Source organism: Phacochoerus africanus, chromosome 8 (assembly GCF_016906955.1).
Source record: "Phacochoerus africanus isolate WHEZ1 chromosome 8, ROS_Pafr_v1, whole genome shotgun sequence".
Classification (NCBI taxonomy): Eukaryota; Metazoa; Chordata; class Mammalia; order Artiodactyla; family Suidae; genus Phacochoerus; species Phacochoerus africanus.
In genome coordinates this window covers 160,145,402-160,160,857 of record NC_062551.1, presented here as the reverse complement: position 1 = coordinate 160,160,857, position 15,456 = coordinate 160,145,402, and the positions used below count along the sequence as shown (strand labels likewise).

Here is a 15,456-nt window from a genome sequence, read left to right as displayed (position 1 = left end):
CTTTTAATGCCAGTTTCCTACGCTAAATGAACTTCATAACCTGTAAGTGGTCGTTACAGCCGAATTAAATGAATTTAATCCCTTCACAATAGTTTTTTGAGGTTACTGCTCCTTAGTAAATTACTGCTGCTGTCTGCTTTGCCACTCAAGATCTATAAATATAACTAAATGAAATTTAATTTCAAAACTCAAGGGTATACATAGAAAAATTACTCAATTATAGTAAATACTATTTACAACTACAAAAAAGGATTCACCAAATGGCATGTCAAATGTCATCTGCAACAGCATTAATTATAATTGATACATAAACTATCTGTAGTCATAAGAGTCTGATTAACTACAAAACATCCAATCAATAAAGACATTAAAAAGATGTTACAAGGGTCAAAATAGGAAGAAAACACCTATAATGTTAAATTAAAGAAAACAAAGTTATACTTGTGTGTGTGTGTGCGCTTGCACACACTCGTGTGAAAGAGAGAAACAGACATGGAGGGCGGGGGGTGGGGGGAGAAAGGTGAAGGGGAACTCAGGAGAGAAGTTATAACCTACATGTTAAAAACATGTAAAAAAAAAAAAAGAAAACTAAAATTTAAAGAATGGGGTGGGAGTTCCTGCTGTGGCTCAGCAGTAACAAACCCGACTGGCATCCACGAGGATACAGGTTTGATCCCTGGCCTCACTCACTGGGTTAAGGATTCGGCATTGCTGTGAGCTGCAGTGTAGACTGCAAATGTGAGCTGTGGTATAGGTTGCAAATGTGGCTCAGATCCTATGTTACTGTGGCTGTGGTGTAGACCAGTAGCTGCAGCTCCTATTCAATCCTTGGCCTGGGAACTTCAATATGCTGCGGGTGCAGCCCTAAAAAAGCAAAAAGCAAAAAAAAAAAAAGAATGGACTGGATGGTGACTGACCCATGCTTTTTCTTGCTACAGTTCTCCATGTTTCAAGTTTTCTTAATGAGTGAAAATTTTGGAAGTGAAAAAAAATTAATAATATTTATGTGAATTGTGCATTTAAGTATCAATAATATTACTGAATGTTTCCTATGTTCTAATAATACGTATATCATACATAAGGAAAAGGAAGTCAGAGAGTTTAAATAACTTGCCACTGGTCACCAAGAGAGACTATAAATGCCAAAGGGAGAATTCAAATCCAGGTTTGCCTTGTACTAAGTTTAGCGTCCTTCCTGTGATATAAAAACTTGATACTCTGATTATTTTAACATCCTATTTTAGAGCAGGTCAAAGATCCTTTGATCCTATCTTTGAAACTCCTTCCTAATGTCTTATAATCTAGTTTCAAAAAGTCTTGCTTTAGGAGTTCCAATTCTGGCTCTGTAGGTAACAAACCCGACTACTATCCATGAGGACATGGGTTTGATTCCTAGGCTCACTCAGTGGATTACGGATCCAACATTGCTATGAGCTATGGTGTAGTTCACAGATGTGGCTTGGTTCCCACACTGCTGTGGCTGTGGTTAGGCTGGCAACTGCAACTCTGATTCGACCCCTAGCCTGGGAACATTTATATGCTGCAGTTGCAGCCCTAAAAAAAAAGCAAAGAAAAAAAAAATTCTTGCTTTATTACAAACAAAAAGCGGAGAATAAATCATAAGAAAATGGATATTATATCCCCCAATGTGGATTTAATGCACCAAAATACAATTTGACTTGAATCAAATGTTCCTATGGTTTTATATTGTCCTTTTAAGTACAATTTAAAATGTCATCTACAGTATCAATCTTGGATACTGCAAAACAATGAAAACATTAAAAACTAAGTTACCACAAAAAGTTCCATCAGAATCAGAATACTCCACAGCCCCCAAGGGTCTTACTCCATCATCCTCTATCACAGTACTTATTACCCCACAGAGTCAGTGTTTCTCTCCCTAAAAGACTAAATGGTACTTCAGTGCATGAGTCTAGGTCTTATTCTCTTTGTACATCCCAGGCCTAATACAGTGGGGACACAACATGCAAGACATTTTTAGTAAATGCATTCCAAAATAAAAGAGGATCAACCAGTAATAACAATGGAAGCACCTTTAATGTATGTAAGTTTCATAGTTTCAGTAGACACATAATGACGTAACAGTGTTGTACCAAGTCAACACAAGACGGAATGAAGTTACCAATAACCCCTGGTACCATGATTTATGAAAAGTCTAGTTAAATGAAACATTTCATAAAAATAAATGGCCCTGTAACTAACTAAAATCTATCAGTCATAAGTATTTGCTCAGTGATGGTACTAACTGTTGCTGCTGTTGTTATTATTAATGGCCGTGACCACTTAAACCGATCCTGGACATTTATAACCACTATTTCACAGATTTTTTTCACAACAAATTCTACAGGTTAAGTTTATTCACCATTTTAGGGTTTTAAAAAAAAAAGAGAGAGAGCCTAAGAGACGTGTTATACAATCAAATAAAAGATTTAATGAAGACATTCTGATGGTAAAGCCCAAGATCTCCTGTTATTTCACTCTAGTTCTCAACAATGTTCATATCCAGAGCCTGAGAAATCCTTAGACTCAGCAGTTCTAAATTTTACTTAAGAGTATATATATATATATTTTAGGGAAATTCTTCTCTGATATATGGTATCACCTTTAGTAATAAGATACTGAAGGAACTCCAAGTTCAAACTACCACATCCAAGAGAAGAGTAAATAATGGCATGATGTACACTAACCTAGATAAGCTATTTTCACGAGTAACAAACTCCTAGAGTTTTCAAAATGTAAAACTACCTTCTATCATGTCTACAAAAGCCCTCCACTACAACTTGGTACAACAATCACTTTCTAGAAATGTGGTCTATGCAATGAAAAGTTGATTTACAAGATATTACAGCCTAGAGCATGTGCTCAGTTATAGTTGAGGAATGGCATCATAATTAGTTCTGTCAGAGAGATTTTGCCCTTAGAAATACAGACTCAGAGTTCCCGTGGTGGCATAGTGGTTAACGAATCCAACTAGGAACCATAAGCTTGCGGGTTCGGTTCCTGCCCTTGCTCAGTGGGTTAAGGATCCAGCGTTGCCGTGAGCTGTGGTGTAGGTTGTAGACACAGCTCGGATCCCGCGTTGCTGTGGCTCTGGCGTAGGCCAGTGGCTACGGCTCCGATTCAACCCCTAGTCTGGGAATCTCCATATGCCGCAGGAGCGGCCCTAGAAAAAGGCAAAAAGACAAAAAGAAAAAGAAATACAGACTCATTCAACTTATATGAGCTGTTTACACTACCTAGGTTATAATCCTGGCTCTACCACTTAGTAGTAGTTTGACCTTGAACAAATTACTTCACCTCTGTGCCTAAATTTTTTCTTTTTATAAAACAAGAATAATAAGGATGATCTGGTTATCAGGCTCTAAGGTTGACTGAAAACAGGATTTTTGCTGACAAATTTTAAGTGCTCAATAAGCAGTTATTATTATCCCAATGTCGACCTCTTCTCTCTTATATGCACACAGACATACACTCACACACAGACTCCACTCTCCAAATAATTTGTTGGTGCAAATGGCATCATTCCATTCTTTTTATAGCTGAATAGTATTCCGCTGTGACTGAATGAATATATACATACACATATACATATGATACTTTTTTTTTTTTGTCTTTTTAGGGCCGCTCCTGTGGCATATGGAGGTTCCCAGGCTAGGGGTCCAATCGGAGCTGTAGCCACCGGCCTATGCCAATGCCACAGCCACAGCCATGCGGGATCCGAGCCACATATGCAACCTACACCATGGCTCATGGCAATGCCAGATCTTTAACCCACTGAGCAAGGCCAGGGATCGAACCCGCAACCTCACAGTTCCTAGTCGGATTTGCTAACCATTTAGCCACGACGGGAACTCCTATATATGCTACATCTTTATTCATGCTTTGCTTTATAGACACTTAGGTTGCTTCTATATCTTAACTGTAAATAATGCTATAAACATTGCAGTGCCTGTATCTTTTCAAATTGGTGTTTTGGGTTTTTTTGGATGTATACTCAGGAGTGGAACTGTTGGGTCACCCAGTAGTTCCATTTTTAGTTTTTTGAGAAACCTCCATTCTGTTTTCCATAGTGACTGCATCAATTTACATTCCACCAACAGTGTACAAAGGTTTCCTTTTCTCCACAACCTCACCAACATGTGCTATTTTGTGTTCTTTTTGATGACAGCCATTCTGATAGGTGTCAGGTGATATTTCACTGTGGTTACCATCTGCATTTCCCTAATGATTAGTGATACTGAGCATCTTTTCACGTGCCTGTTGGCCATCTGCATGTGCTATTTGGAAAAATGTCTATTCGGTTCCTCTGCCCATTTTTTAATTGGGTTTCTTTTTAGGGTTTTGTTCTTTGTTTTGGCTGCACCTGCGGCACGTGGAAGCTCCTGGGCCGGGGATCCAAACTGCCACAGCAGTGACCTGAGCCACTGCAGTGACAATGCCAGACCCCTAATCCACCACAAGAGAACTCCAATCAGATTGTTTTTATGATATTTAGTTGTATAAGCTGTTTATATATTTTGAACATTAACCCCTTATTGGTCATATTATTTATAAATATTTTCTCCCATTCAGTAGGTTGTCTCTGTTTTGTTGATTGTTTCCTCTGCTGTGCAAAAGCTTTTAAATTTGTCCCATTTTTTTCTTTTGCTTTTATTTTCATTACTCTAGAATGTGGGTGCAAACAGATGTTGCTACAATTTATGTTAAAGGGTGTTTCTGCCTATGTTTTCCTTTAGGAGTTTAATGGTTTCAGTTCTTACATTTAGGTCTTTATTCCATTTTGAGTTTAGTTTTGTATGTGGTATTAAAGAATGTTCTAACTTCATTCTTTTACATGTAGCTGTCCAGTTCCCTGCATCACTTATTGAAGAGACAGATTTTTCTCCACTGTATAGTCTTGCCTCCTTTGTCATAGATTAACTGACCATAAATGCATGGATTTATTTCTGGGTTCTCTATTCTGTTCCATTGATCTATGTGTCTGTTTTAGTGCCAGTACCACACTGTTTTGATTACAGTAGCTTTATAGTACCAAATTTTTATTTTATTATTTTATTTTATTTTTTTGTCTTTTTGTTATTTCTTTGGGCCACTCCCGGGGCATATGGAGGTTCCCGGGGGTTGAATCGGAGCTGTAGCCGCTGGCCTACGCCAGAGCCACAGCAACGCAGGATCCGAGCCGTGTCTGCAACCTACACCACAGATCACGGCAACGCTGGATTGTTAACCCACTGAGCAAGGGCAGGGACCGAACCCACAACCTCATGGCTCCTAGTCGGATTCGTTAACCACTGAGCCACGACAGGAACTCCCCAATTTTTATTTTTAATTGCACTTGTGATTCAATATGCCTCATCTCAACCTTTTGTACAAAATACATAAAAAGCTCACATTTATGTGATAGAAAAGCATAGTGCACGAGGCCAAAAGAGGTCAAATTTCAACAAATATTATTACATTCCAGGTTAACAAAGATCAAAAATTTCATATTATGTTGATAGGGAAAGGCAGAAACACTATTATTGGTATAACCTTTCTGAATGCAAATCAGCAGTATCTATCTAAATTAAAAATATCCTTTGGGAGTTATAGCTGTGGCGCAGTGGGTTCAGAATCCGACTATAGCAGCTTAGGTCACTGTGGAGGCACGGGATTGATCCCTGGCCCAGTGCAGTGGGTTAAAGGATCTGGCATTGCCGCGCATTGCAACTGTGGTTCAAATTCAATCCCTGGCTTGGGAACGTCCACATGCCATGGGTGCACCACAAAAAAAAGACCTTTGGCCCCAAAATTATAATTACCAAAAATGAATGCACATACACCTGTGCACAAAGACATGTAAAGGAATATTCACTACAGCACTGGTGGTAATACCAAAAATTGGAAACAACACAGAAGTCCATCACCAGGACTAGTTAAATAAATTACAGTATATTCATATAAAGGAATATTCTAAAATTTTGGAAATAATGAGGGACATCTATATGTGTATATACAGAGCAATCGCCTAGATTAAGCTAAAAAAAACAGTAAAGCCACAAAACATGCCGCTTACTCCAAAGAACTATATATATACATATAATATACACAGCATATCAAAAATATATAGGTTTCATATACACATAATTTTTTGCATAATATATCAGAGACTATTGCTGGAAATACACACAAGAAACGGCAAGAAAAAAAAAAAAAAAGAAAAAAAGAAACAGTAAGAATGACTGCCTCTGGTAAGGGGATTGAGGGCCAAAAGCAGGATGGAGACTTTCACTGTTATGTGCGAATTTTTTTTTAACATGGATTTATGCTGGCTCTTTTATTTACTGACTATAAAACTTAAGTCACAAATTCTGAGCCTCAGTATTCTCCAATTTGAAATGATGATAATAATAGCCTAGCTCATGGGTTATTATGAAGATCAAACGAGGAACATAAACCTTTGGTAAATTATAAAGCAGCACACGAAATTATAAATTAATCCTCTGACTGAATTCTCCAAACCAATTATAATAATAATTATTATTATCATTCTTCTGACCAATTTCTCTAAAGCCAAAGCTAGGAATGTTTAAGATGAAAGGTGAATGTAGATGCCATCTTAGAACACAAATTCTTACTTTATATATACAGCTACTTTATTTTCTAATTGAAGCATAGTTGATATAAAATATTATCAATAGTTATTGATTTCAATTTAAAAAGGTGAATCTTCTGAGTAGTTGTCATACAGAAATGCTAAATTAGCTGGTTATAGAAGAAATACACAGTCACTGTTGAAAAGAATATAAATAAAAACTATAACCATACTATCATAAAACCTTGTGGGTTTTTTTGTTCTTCCAGTCTTTTTTTCTATGCATGCTTAACTGGATTAGACCATTTGTCCAAATAAAATGTTTCCACTTACTGGTAACACAGCATTCAAATTACAACATTCCTCAGATAACTAAAAGCTCCTAAACACAATTTTTAATGAAGGTATAATATTTTATCTTGTTGATGACAGTTCAACTATTTTAAAATGAAATTCCAGTGTATGGGTTTGCCTAATAAACTCTGCCTAGATTAATTTTTCATTTATTTCTACCGATTCTCCAAATTAACAGATCTTGATCGATGGGTCTTTTCCTTCCTGTCTCTCTTCCTCCCTCCCCTCTTTTAAGCCATTTTCCTGCTTTTCGTTTCCAGAACTCCAATTTTCTTTAGACCAAAATTCGCAAAACAAAGAAGCATGTGTGTATTTAAAATTTCTTGAAGAGCAAGTAAAAACACCTTAGATTGACCCCTTAAATCAGACTATTAATGAGAGAGGTAAGAACTATGATTCTTTACTAAATAAAGATGCTCGATCTTCTTGGACTACATGTTAGTCTGTTATTATTTTCTATCTGCAAATAGAAAACAAAAGAATTCACTCTTAGGCTATTCCTGGGAGACTCTCTATTGGACAAACCAACTGTTCCTAATTAATTTTAACTATGACGGCTCCTCCCAAATGCTGAACATTCCAAGCCATTTTGAAAACTGTTAGATACCGTTCAAAGAAACTAAGAGTTCCTGAGTACATTGTACTGCAATTGCAAGCAAAAAAGAAAAATACCATTATTGTGCCAGTCCTATAGTAGGAACTCCAATAATTTGTCATGTTGAAAAAAAATTCCTTTTCTGCTTCTGAGAATATGTTGTAACTTTCATACTCTGCCTTGTATTTACCATCATTATTTAAACCAGACGCTTATCAACACATTCTGTATACTTTTTAAAAATGAAACTGAAAATAAACACCAGAAACTATAAAATTATGGGATTTTCCAATTTCCAAATTTTCCATGATACAGTTATATCACTCTTGCAATTTAAAATTAGCATTAAGAGAAAAAATATTCTCATAGTATTTATTGTTTTTGATCATATACATTCTAAAAGGTTTTTTCCCTTTTTCTTTCTTTTTTTTTTAATAGCCACACCTGCGGCATAAGGAAGTATCCAGGCTAGGGGTTGAACTGGAGCTGCAGCTGCAGGCCTGGGCCACAGCAACACCAAATCCAAGCCACATCTACAACCTACACCACAGCTTGTGACAACTCAGGATCCCCAGCCCCTGAATGCAGCCAGGGATTGAACCCACACCCTCATGGACACTTCGGTGGGTTCTTGACCTACTGAGCCACAACAGGAAGGAACCTAAAGGCTTTTTATTATTAAAAAAAGAATCCCTGGAGTTCCCGTCGTGGCTCAGTGGTTAACGAATCTGACTAGGAACCATGAAGTTGTGCGTTTGATCCCTGGCCTTGCTCAGTGGGTTAAGGATCCGGCGTTGCTGTGAGCTGTGGTGTGGGTCGCAGACACAGCTCGGATCCCCTGTTGCTGTGGCTGTGGCGTAGGCCAGTGGCTACAGCTCCGATTAGACCCCTAGCCTGGGAACCTCCATATGTAGCCGGGGTGGCTCAAGAAAAGGCAAAAAGACAAAAAAAAAAAAAAAAGAATCCCTGATAAATTAAAATAAGAAAAGTTCAATATAAAGCTGAACTGCTGGAGTATTATTTAAAATATCATTTTATGCATGCCATCTTTCGATAAAATAAAATCTTTATCATCATCAAGAGCACAACTTGCCAGAGTTCCCGTTGTGGCTCAGCAGTAAGGAACCTGACTAGTTTCCATGAGGACACAGGTTTGATCCCTGGCCCCACTCTGGGTTAAGGATCCCCCACTGCTGTAAGCCTCGGTGTAGGTCACGGATGAGGCTCGGATCTGGCATTGACATGGTGGGGTGTAGGCCAGCAGCTGCAACTCATTTCGACCTCCAGTCTGAGAACATCTATATGCCACAGATTAGGCCTTTAAAAAACAAACAACAAAAAAAAAACAGCACTACTTGCCCACCCACAACTATACTGTCGAGATACCATGAAAGGAGCTAGAGATTCAGAAGTAAAAGACACTGTTTCCATCCTCAAGAAATTTAGGACCTAATTAGGAAAACAGGGCAGATAATGAAAAAAAAAAAAGAATAAAAAAATACAAGGGAACAATGGACATGCCAAGCATCTAGTACACAGAGAAGTATAGCAGACAGCTTTTGAAGTCCTACAGACCTTCGTCTTCGATCTACCACTTACTAATTTATGCAAATTACTTCCCTCATTTGTAAAATGGAGTGTTAAGTGAAGTACAATTCCTGTCATATAATAACACCCAAAGAGAATCATAATAATATTATTAGATACAGGCTTAAGGAAGAAATGGGCAATCAACCAAGTTTAAAAAGAGGAAGTATCTTTTTTGTAATCTACCACCCTAGGTAAAAAAATCACAAGCTCTTTCTCACTCAAGTTTTAACTTACAAGAAGAAAATAGAACACCTAGTGAAGAAAACTGAAATCAGAAAACACAGATGCTATATAGCACTAAAGTGCCCTAGGAAAGTCACCACCAGATCTCCAAATCATAGAATATGATCTAGAAAAAAGAATGTTAGTTGGAAAGGCCTTTAGATCAGCTAATTCAAACTCTCCAACTAAAATGTAAGCTCCATGTTTTGTCTGTCTTCAGGCTCCAAGCTGTCGTCTATTCTGTTCATTAGTATATCCTCAGTACCTAGAAAAATTCCGAGCACATAATGAATGTTCAATAAATATTTGTTGAATGACTTTTAAAGCTAAGAAAACTGGCCCTGGAGACAACTCAATGACATAGTTCGCTCTTGGCAGAGCTGGGACTGAAACTAATGTTTCATTATTCTAGCATCCTATCCTGTCTAGATGCTAGGCTATGATAATTTCGATAATTTATTCTGGTGGTGGAGGAGTTGGAAGGCCGGTTGGCAGGCAAGGGAAAGAGGAAGGAAAGAGTAAATTATTTTTCATGTGTTTTTCCCCCAATTGTCAGTTTTGCTTAATTGATGAAGGCAGAAAATTATAGACAATCCTAGCAGAGTGCATAGCACATACTAAAAACTTAACAAATACTGAATAAATGAACTTATTCCAAAACTATTATTATCTCATAACTAGAGACAGAAACTAACTCCAGCCTCTGTTTAATCTTTGTAACTGCCATAGAGTCCTTTAGGTTTTCCAGCTATTAATCACCTTCTTCCAGATGGGCAGTGTAGGAGAGAGACGAAGTGAAAGAAGTCCCTGCCCTGAAGCATACCTATGTCTGTGTGTGCTGGGGGTGGAGTGGGGGGTGGTGTGATGGTAAACAGATCAATAATGAATGTGAAACCAGGTTGCATTGTTATTTCAGATTATTTGCCTCAAGCAGATAAAAAATCAAAAAACACAAATCAGCCAAGTTTTTAAGAACAAGGAGGCACATTATAACAAATATATTAACATTTGGGAAGGTTCTTTTTCCTGAGCCTTTACAGTATATCTTATTCTCTCTTAATGTCTTAAAATCAAAATATTCTAAATTGATTTATTTAGATTTTCAATGTAAATGAACCATCAACGTTTGTTCTCTCTTATGTGAAACACTGAAGGATTATATTCCTGATTCAGTATTTACTCTGTGTACAGGTTAATATTTAAATATATAACCGCAAGAACATACTTAAATTATTTAACTGTCTATAAAACTGACAGAGCCTGAAGAAAATATCCAGAGATGAATGAGAGTAAATAGAAACTAAAAACACAGTCTTACAGGAAGAGAATAAAGTAAGCACAAAACTAGGAAGCAAATCTATACAAGTCCTCAGGAGAACAAAATCTTCAGGAAAGGAAAACTCCTGCTGGAAATGGCTAACAGAGCCAGACAGCAACAGCCTGCCTAAAGCATCTTGTTTAACGGGTATCACTAACTAGACTATTAAAAAGTGAGCGCCCACTCCAAAAAAGTGAACACTCAAAAGTCAATGTTGCCATTTCTCAAATTTCAGAAATACCCTTACAAAGAGATTTGCCACCAAGACAAAATCCCCACATTCCAAGTATTCTTCCCCATTATGTGCTTGTCAAAATAGGATAAGCAACACCAGAGTGGGAAATAAACTCACTTCACTTATGAAGCTGATAATTCCTGCAAGCTGAAGTTAATTTTTATTTTACCTGAGGCACGTGTTTACAATGTGATTCCTGGTTCCTGGGGAGAATATTTTTCACTCAGTCTATCTTAGAATGCTTGGCAAAATGCCCCCACGTCTCTTGCTCCCAACACGGAAAACTCTCCAGCCCAAATGTATAACCTATCCCCGTGTTTTGCCTTAGAAGCCCTGACAAATCCAGGCCAAGGAGACTACAAGGTGGCAGGGAAATACTACAGGGCAGGCAGGAAGGCTTGCATGGGCCCCAGCACAGAGATGCAGAGCCACCAGCTCACTCGGGAGAAAGCAGGCTGAAAAGTGAGGCTGGGGTGGGTTTGGTCAAAAAAGTGGAAAGGAACTGACAGGTGCACATCCCCTCATCACCCTGTACATCATGGAAAGATTACAACTAGCTTTCTTTACAGAGAGGGAGGAACGAGGCTCCCAGGGAGAGTGAGGTTGAGCAGTTTTACGGGAAGCACGAGGACTGGGCTCTGAAGGAAGCAGAAAGGCAAGGAAAAGACCCTGAAAACAGGTTTTGGTGAAGATTCCCCCAGGATGAGCAAGTCGTTCCCAGCACCGAGACTGGAGGAACCATCACACCTGTTAAAGGATGATTCCCTGTTATCCGCGTGGACAGCGATGTTGACCCCACAGAGTAGGAGTGGTAGCACAACTGAGGGAAAGACTGGATCTGGGGATCTGACGCCGCACGAAACCTGATCAGGAGGGGAAGAGGCTGAATCCCAGGACGGGGCCAGCAGGGCAAGGGTGCGCTCCGGTGGGATGAGACTTATTTGGAAGAGAGCTGACTTAAGGAAACTACTGGGGAAGAGAGGGCTATCGCCGGACTCCAGCAGGAAAAGGCCGGTTTAGAAAGGAAAGCCTGGCTCGGAGGGGTCCTGGGTGTCCGGCTCGGGAAGGCGAGCCTCGTGAGGGACCGGGGCTGAGCCGGGGGGGCTGAGGCTGATCCGCGCGAGCTCAACAGGAGCTCACCTGGGGAGCGTGTGGCCTGGAAGGAGGAAACTTCCTGGGTGGGTGAAGGCGGACCGGAGTGAGAGAGGCGGGCACCGACCGAGCGGGGCGAGGGACACCGAGGGGTCGAGGGGAGTGGGCGCCGCGTGGGGCGGCGCCGGGGCGCAAACTGGCCGGGGCGGGGTCTGGGCAGCCGCCGCGAAGCTGCCGGCTCGGGATGGCGCCCTCCCCCCGTCACACTCGCACACACACACGCGCGCGCGCACACACACACACACAGACACGCGCGCGCGCTCCGTCTCGGTCGCCCCGCCCGCCCGCCCGGGCCCGAGAGAAACTGCCCGGGTCGGTGAACCACAGAGCAGTGGGGGAGGGGGCCAGGGACACCGGCCGACCGAGCCCACTGGACGGGCGGGCGGCGTTACCTGTGTCAGGGAAAGCTGGGCCGCCGCAGCCATGGTGTTTCCATCATGCACGGGAGGAGAAGGAAGGACGAGCGGACGGGGTCTCCGGGCGAGGAGGAGGCGGAGGGAGCGGCCGGAGGCGAGGCCCGGGCAGGCGGGCGTCTCCCCGAACTTCGACAACTTCCCTCCTCTCGCCCGCCCCGCCCCGCCTGGCCCCGCCCGCCCGGCGCAGGCCGCGGCGGCCCCCAAATCCTGGCGCCGGAGCTATTGCCACCGGACCGGAGTCTACTCTTGGGGCCGCCGGAGAAAACCCGGCCCATAAAGAAATGAAGGTGGGCGGCCTGTGAAGATAGAGGCAGAGGCCGCTCTCGATTGCCCCGAGAACTTGAAGCAAGTCACCTGCCAACTCTAAGCTTCTGCTTCTGAAAAAAGGGGGAAATTATATCCAAAGTCCAGATTGCTTGTGAGGATTAAATGAGATCATTGTAAGAAATAACAGTACTTTATATATGTCAGAATCTACGTTAGACGCTTTATTTTTTAATTGTATAAATGAAGGGACTGAGACATAAATAAATTGTACAAGTGAGGAAAGTGAAACACAAATAGGTGTCACACGTAAGCTGGTTCGATAGCTGGTGAAGTAGAATCCACGTCTGACTCCAAAACTTTTCATTTAACCACCTGCTATTACAGTGTGATACCAACAAAGAAGACTCTAAAGTCATTCCCTCCAGGAGCTAGAGTCTACCTGGGAGGGGGAAAGAATACTTTCCTGACCCACTTGCTGCCTCCCACACTCAGATTGTTCCATAAATGAGCACTGGGAGCTGCTCAGGTGCCTGCCGCATTCCTAAATCCTCCCCGGGTCCACCTGACAAACTCCTCTTACGTTCTCAAGACGCAACTCAAGGATCACGTCCTGTTCTTCGCAAAGCATCTCCTGACCTCCGCAAGTCAGAGCTACACACTCCTCTTTTTAACACTTCTTCTCTATCTTATGAAGTCATCACCCTCATGACCGTTTCCATCTGTCTACTCTCTCGACTGAGAGCCTCAATGATAAGGACTGTTTCTGATACATAGAATGTGTTATGTGTTCATTATAAGGCCTTAATTCCTGCCAAGTCAAACATGACACAGACTACACTTTCTTTGTCTTTTTTTAGGGCTGCACCTGCTGCATATGGAGGTTCCCAGGCTAGGGGCCAAATCGGAGCTGCAGCTGCCGGCCTATGCCACAGCTACAGCAATGCCAGATCCGAGCCGCATCAGCGAACCACACCGCAGTTCACGGCAAAACTGGATGCTTAATCTACTGAGCGAGGTCAGGGGTCAAACTTGCACCCTCATGGTTACTAGTCAGATTCGTTTTCACTGAGCCATGACTGAAACTCCTATACTTTCTTTTTGTTTGTTTTTGTTTGTTTGTTTTGCTATTTCTTGAGCTGCTCCCGCAGCATATGGAGGTTCCCAGGCTAGAGGTCCAGGGGGAGCTATAGCCAACGGCCTACGCCAGAGCCACAGCAAGGTGGGATCCCAGACGCGTCTGCAACGTACACCACAGCTCTCGGCAACGCCGGATCCTCAACCTCATGGTTCCTAGTCGGATTCGTTAACCACTGAGCCACGACGGGAACTCCAAGACTACACTTTCTTATGCTGCCTTCTTCACTTGAAATAACCAACCAGTTACTTGAAATCCTAATCTATAAAGACTTGGCTTGGGAGTTCCCATTGTGGCTCAGTGGAAACGATTCGACTAGGAACCATGAGGTTTCAGGTTTGATCCCTGGGTTCGCTCAGTGGGTTAAGGATCCAGCATTGCTGTAAGTTGTGGGTAGTCGCATTCTCGGCTCACATCTGGTGTGGCTGTGGCATAGGCTGGCAGTTGTGGCTCCAATTTGACCCCTAGTCTGGGAATTTCCATATGCCTTGAGTGCAGCTCTAAAAAGCAAAAAAGCGGAAAAAAAAAAAAAAAAAAAGACTTGACTTAGATTATGTGCCATCTACTTCAAGAAGCCTTCTAGGAAATCACACCCCACCTTAGCTGCTCTGATATGATCCTAACACTCTGACTTGTTTTTAAGAGTTAGTTGAGAGGATTCTTCTTCTTCTTCTTTTTTTTTTTTTTTTTTTAATTTGCTTTTTAGGGCCACACTGGTGGCATATGGAAGTTTCCAGGCCAGGGGTCAAATTGGAACTACAGCTGCTGGCCTATACTACAGCCACAGCAATGCCAAATCCAAGGTCTTGTCTTGGACCCACACCACAGCTCATGGCAATGCCAGATCCCCGACCTGCTAGCAAGGCCAGGAATGGAACCCAAATCCTCATGGTTACTAGTCAGATTCGTTTCCACCTCGCCACAATGGGAACTCCTGAGGGGGGTTTTCTATATCCCCACTAGACTGTAAAACCCATGAGGACAGAAGGCCAACTCCCAACTACATCCTTCTCACAATTTGACCTAGCACAGGGAAGGCATCAGTAAATGTTTTTGCCAAGAATGGGTCTTCCTTTCTCAACCATAATGGCTTCCCACAACAATGAAACACAACTCTATCAGGCCCACGCCCCTATTATCATAATGGTCTCCATCTGATGCACCATGAGGACCCACTGAACAAGGCCCAGGATGGAGGTTTTAGACCTTAACACCACAGGCAAACCATCCCAGAAATGCCCTCAGAAATTCCTGACTCTACTCAGATCCCTTTTTACAAGGTCCATCCAACAAAGAGCCACTACTATGCTGGTCTCATGAGCAGCCACGTCTTCAAGAGAGTCTTCTTTGATCTCTTTTTGCTGTTATTCTTTTTAACTTAAGGGAGAAGGAGAAATACAATTTTAAATTATTCCCCTCTCTCCTGGTACATTTATCAGCTCTAACCACCACTGATATTTCTACTCTACTTTTCTAATTTACATCATCACTTTTGGACTCCATGACAATTCTGAAATGTAATAATCATCATACTCATTTTACAGATGAGGTAACTAAAGGTCCCAGAGGGTAGGTGA

The 15,456-nt window shown here is 41.5% G+C and overlaps 1 protein-coding gene across 4 annotated transcripts in view; it reads right to left on the bottom strand.

Annotated features, from left to right (window-relative positions):
- The window catches only part of EPS15 (epidermal growth factor receptor pathway substrate 15), a 140,660-nt gene extending 128,033 nt beyond the window's left edge, over positions 1 to 12,627 (bottom strand). For 3 of the 4 annotated variants that reach the window (XM_047789128.1, XM_047789130.1, XM_047789132.1), the window contains exon 1: positions 12,454 to 12,627. In XM_047789128.1, coding sequence (XP_047645084.1) covers positions 12,454 to 12,486 — 33 coding nt within the window. In that variant the 5' untranslated portion in view covers positions 12,487 to 12,627. The remainder of the gene's footprint in view (positions 1 to 12,453) is intronic. The other variant, XM_047789129.1, reaches the window with a different exon arrangement.
- Positions 12,628 to 15,456: the final 2,829 nt, after the last annotated feature.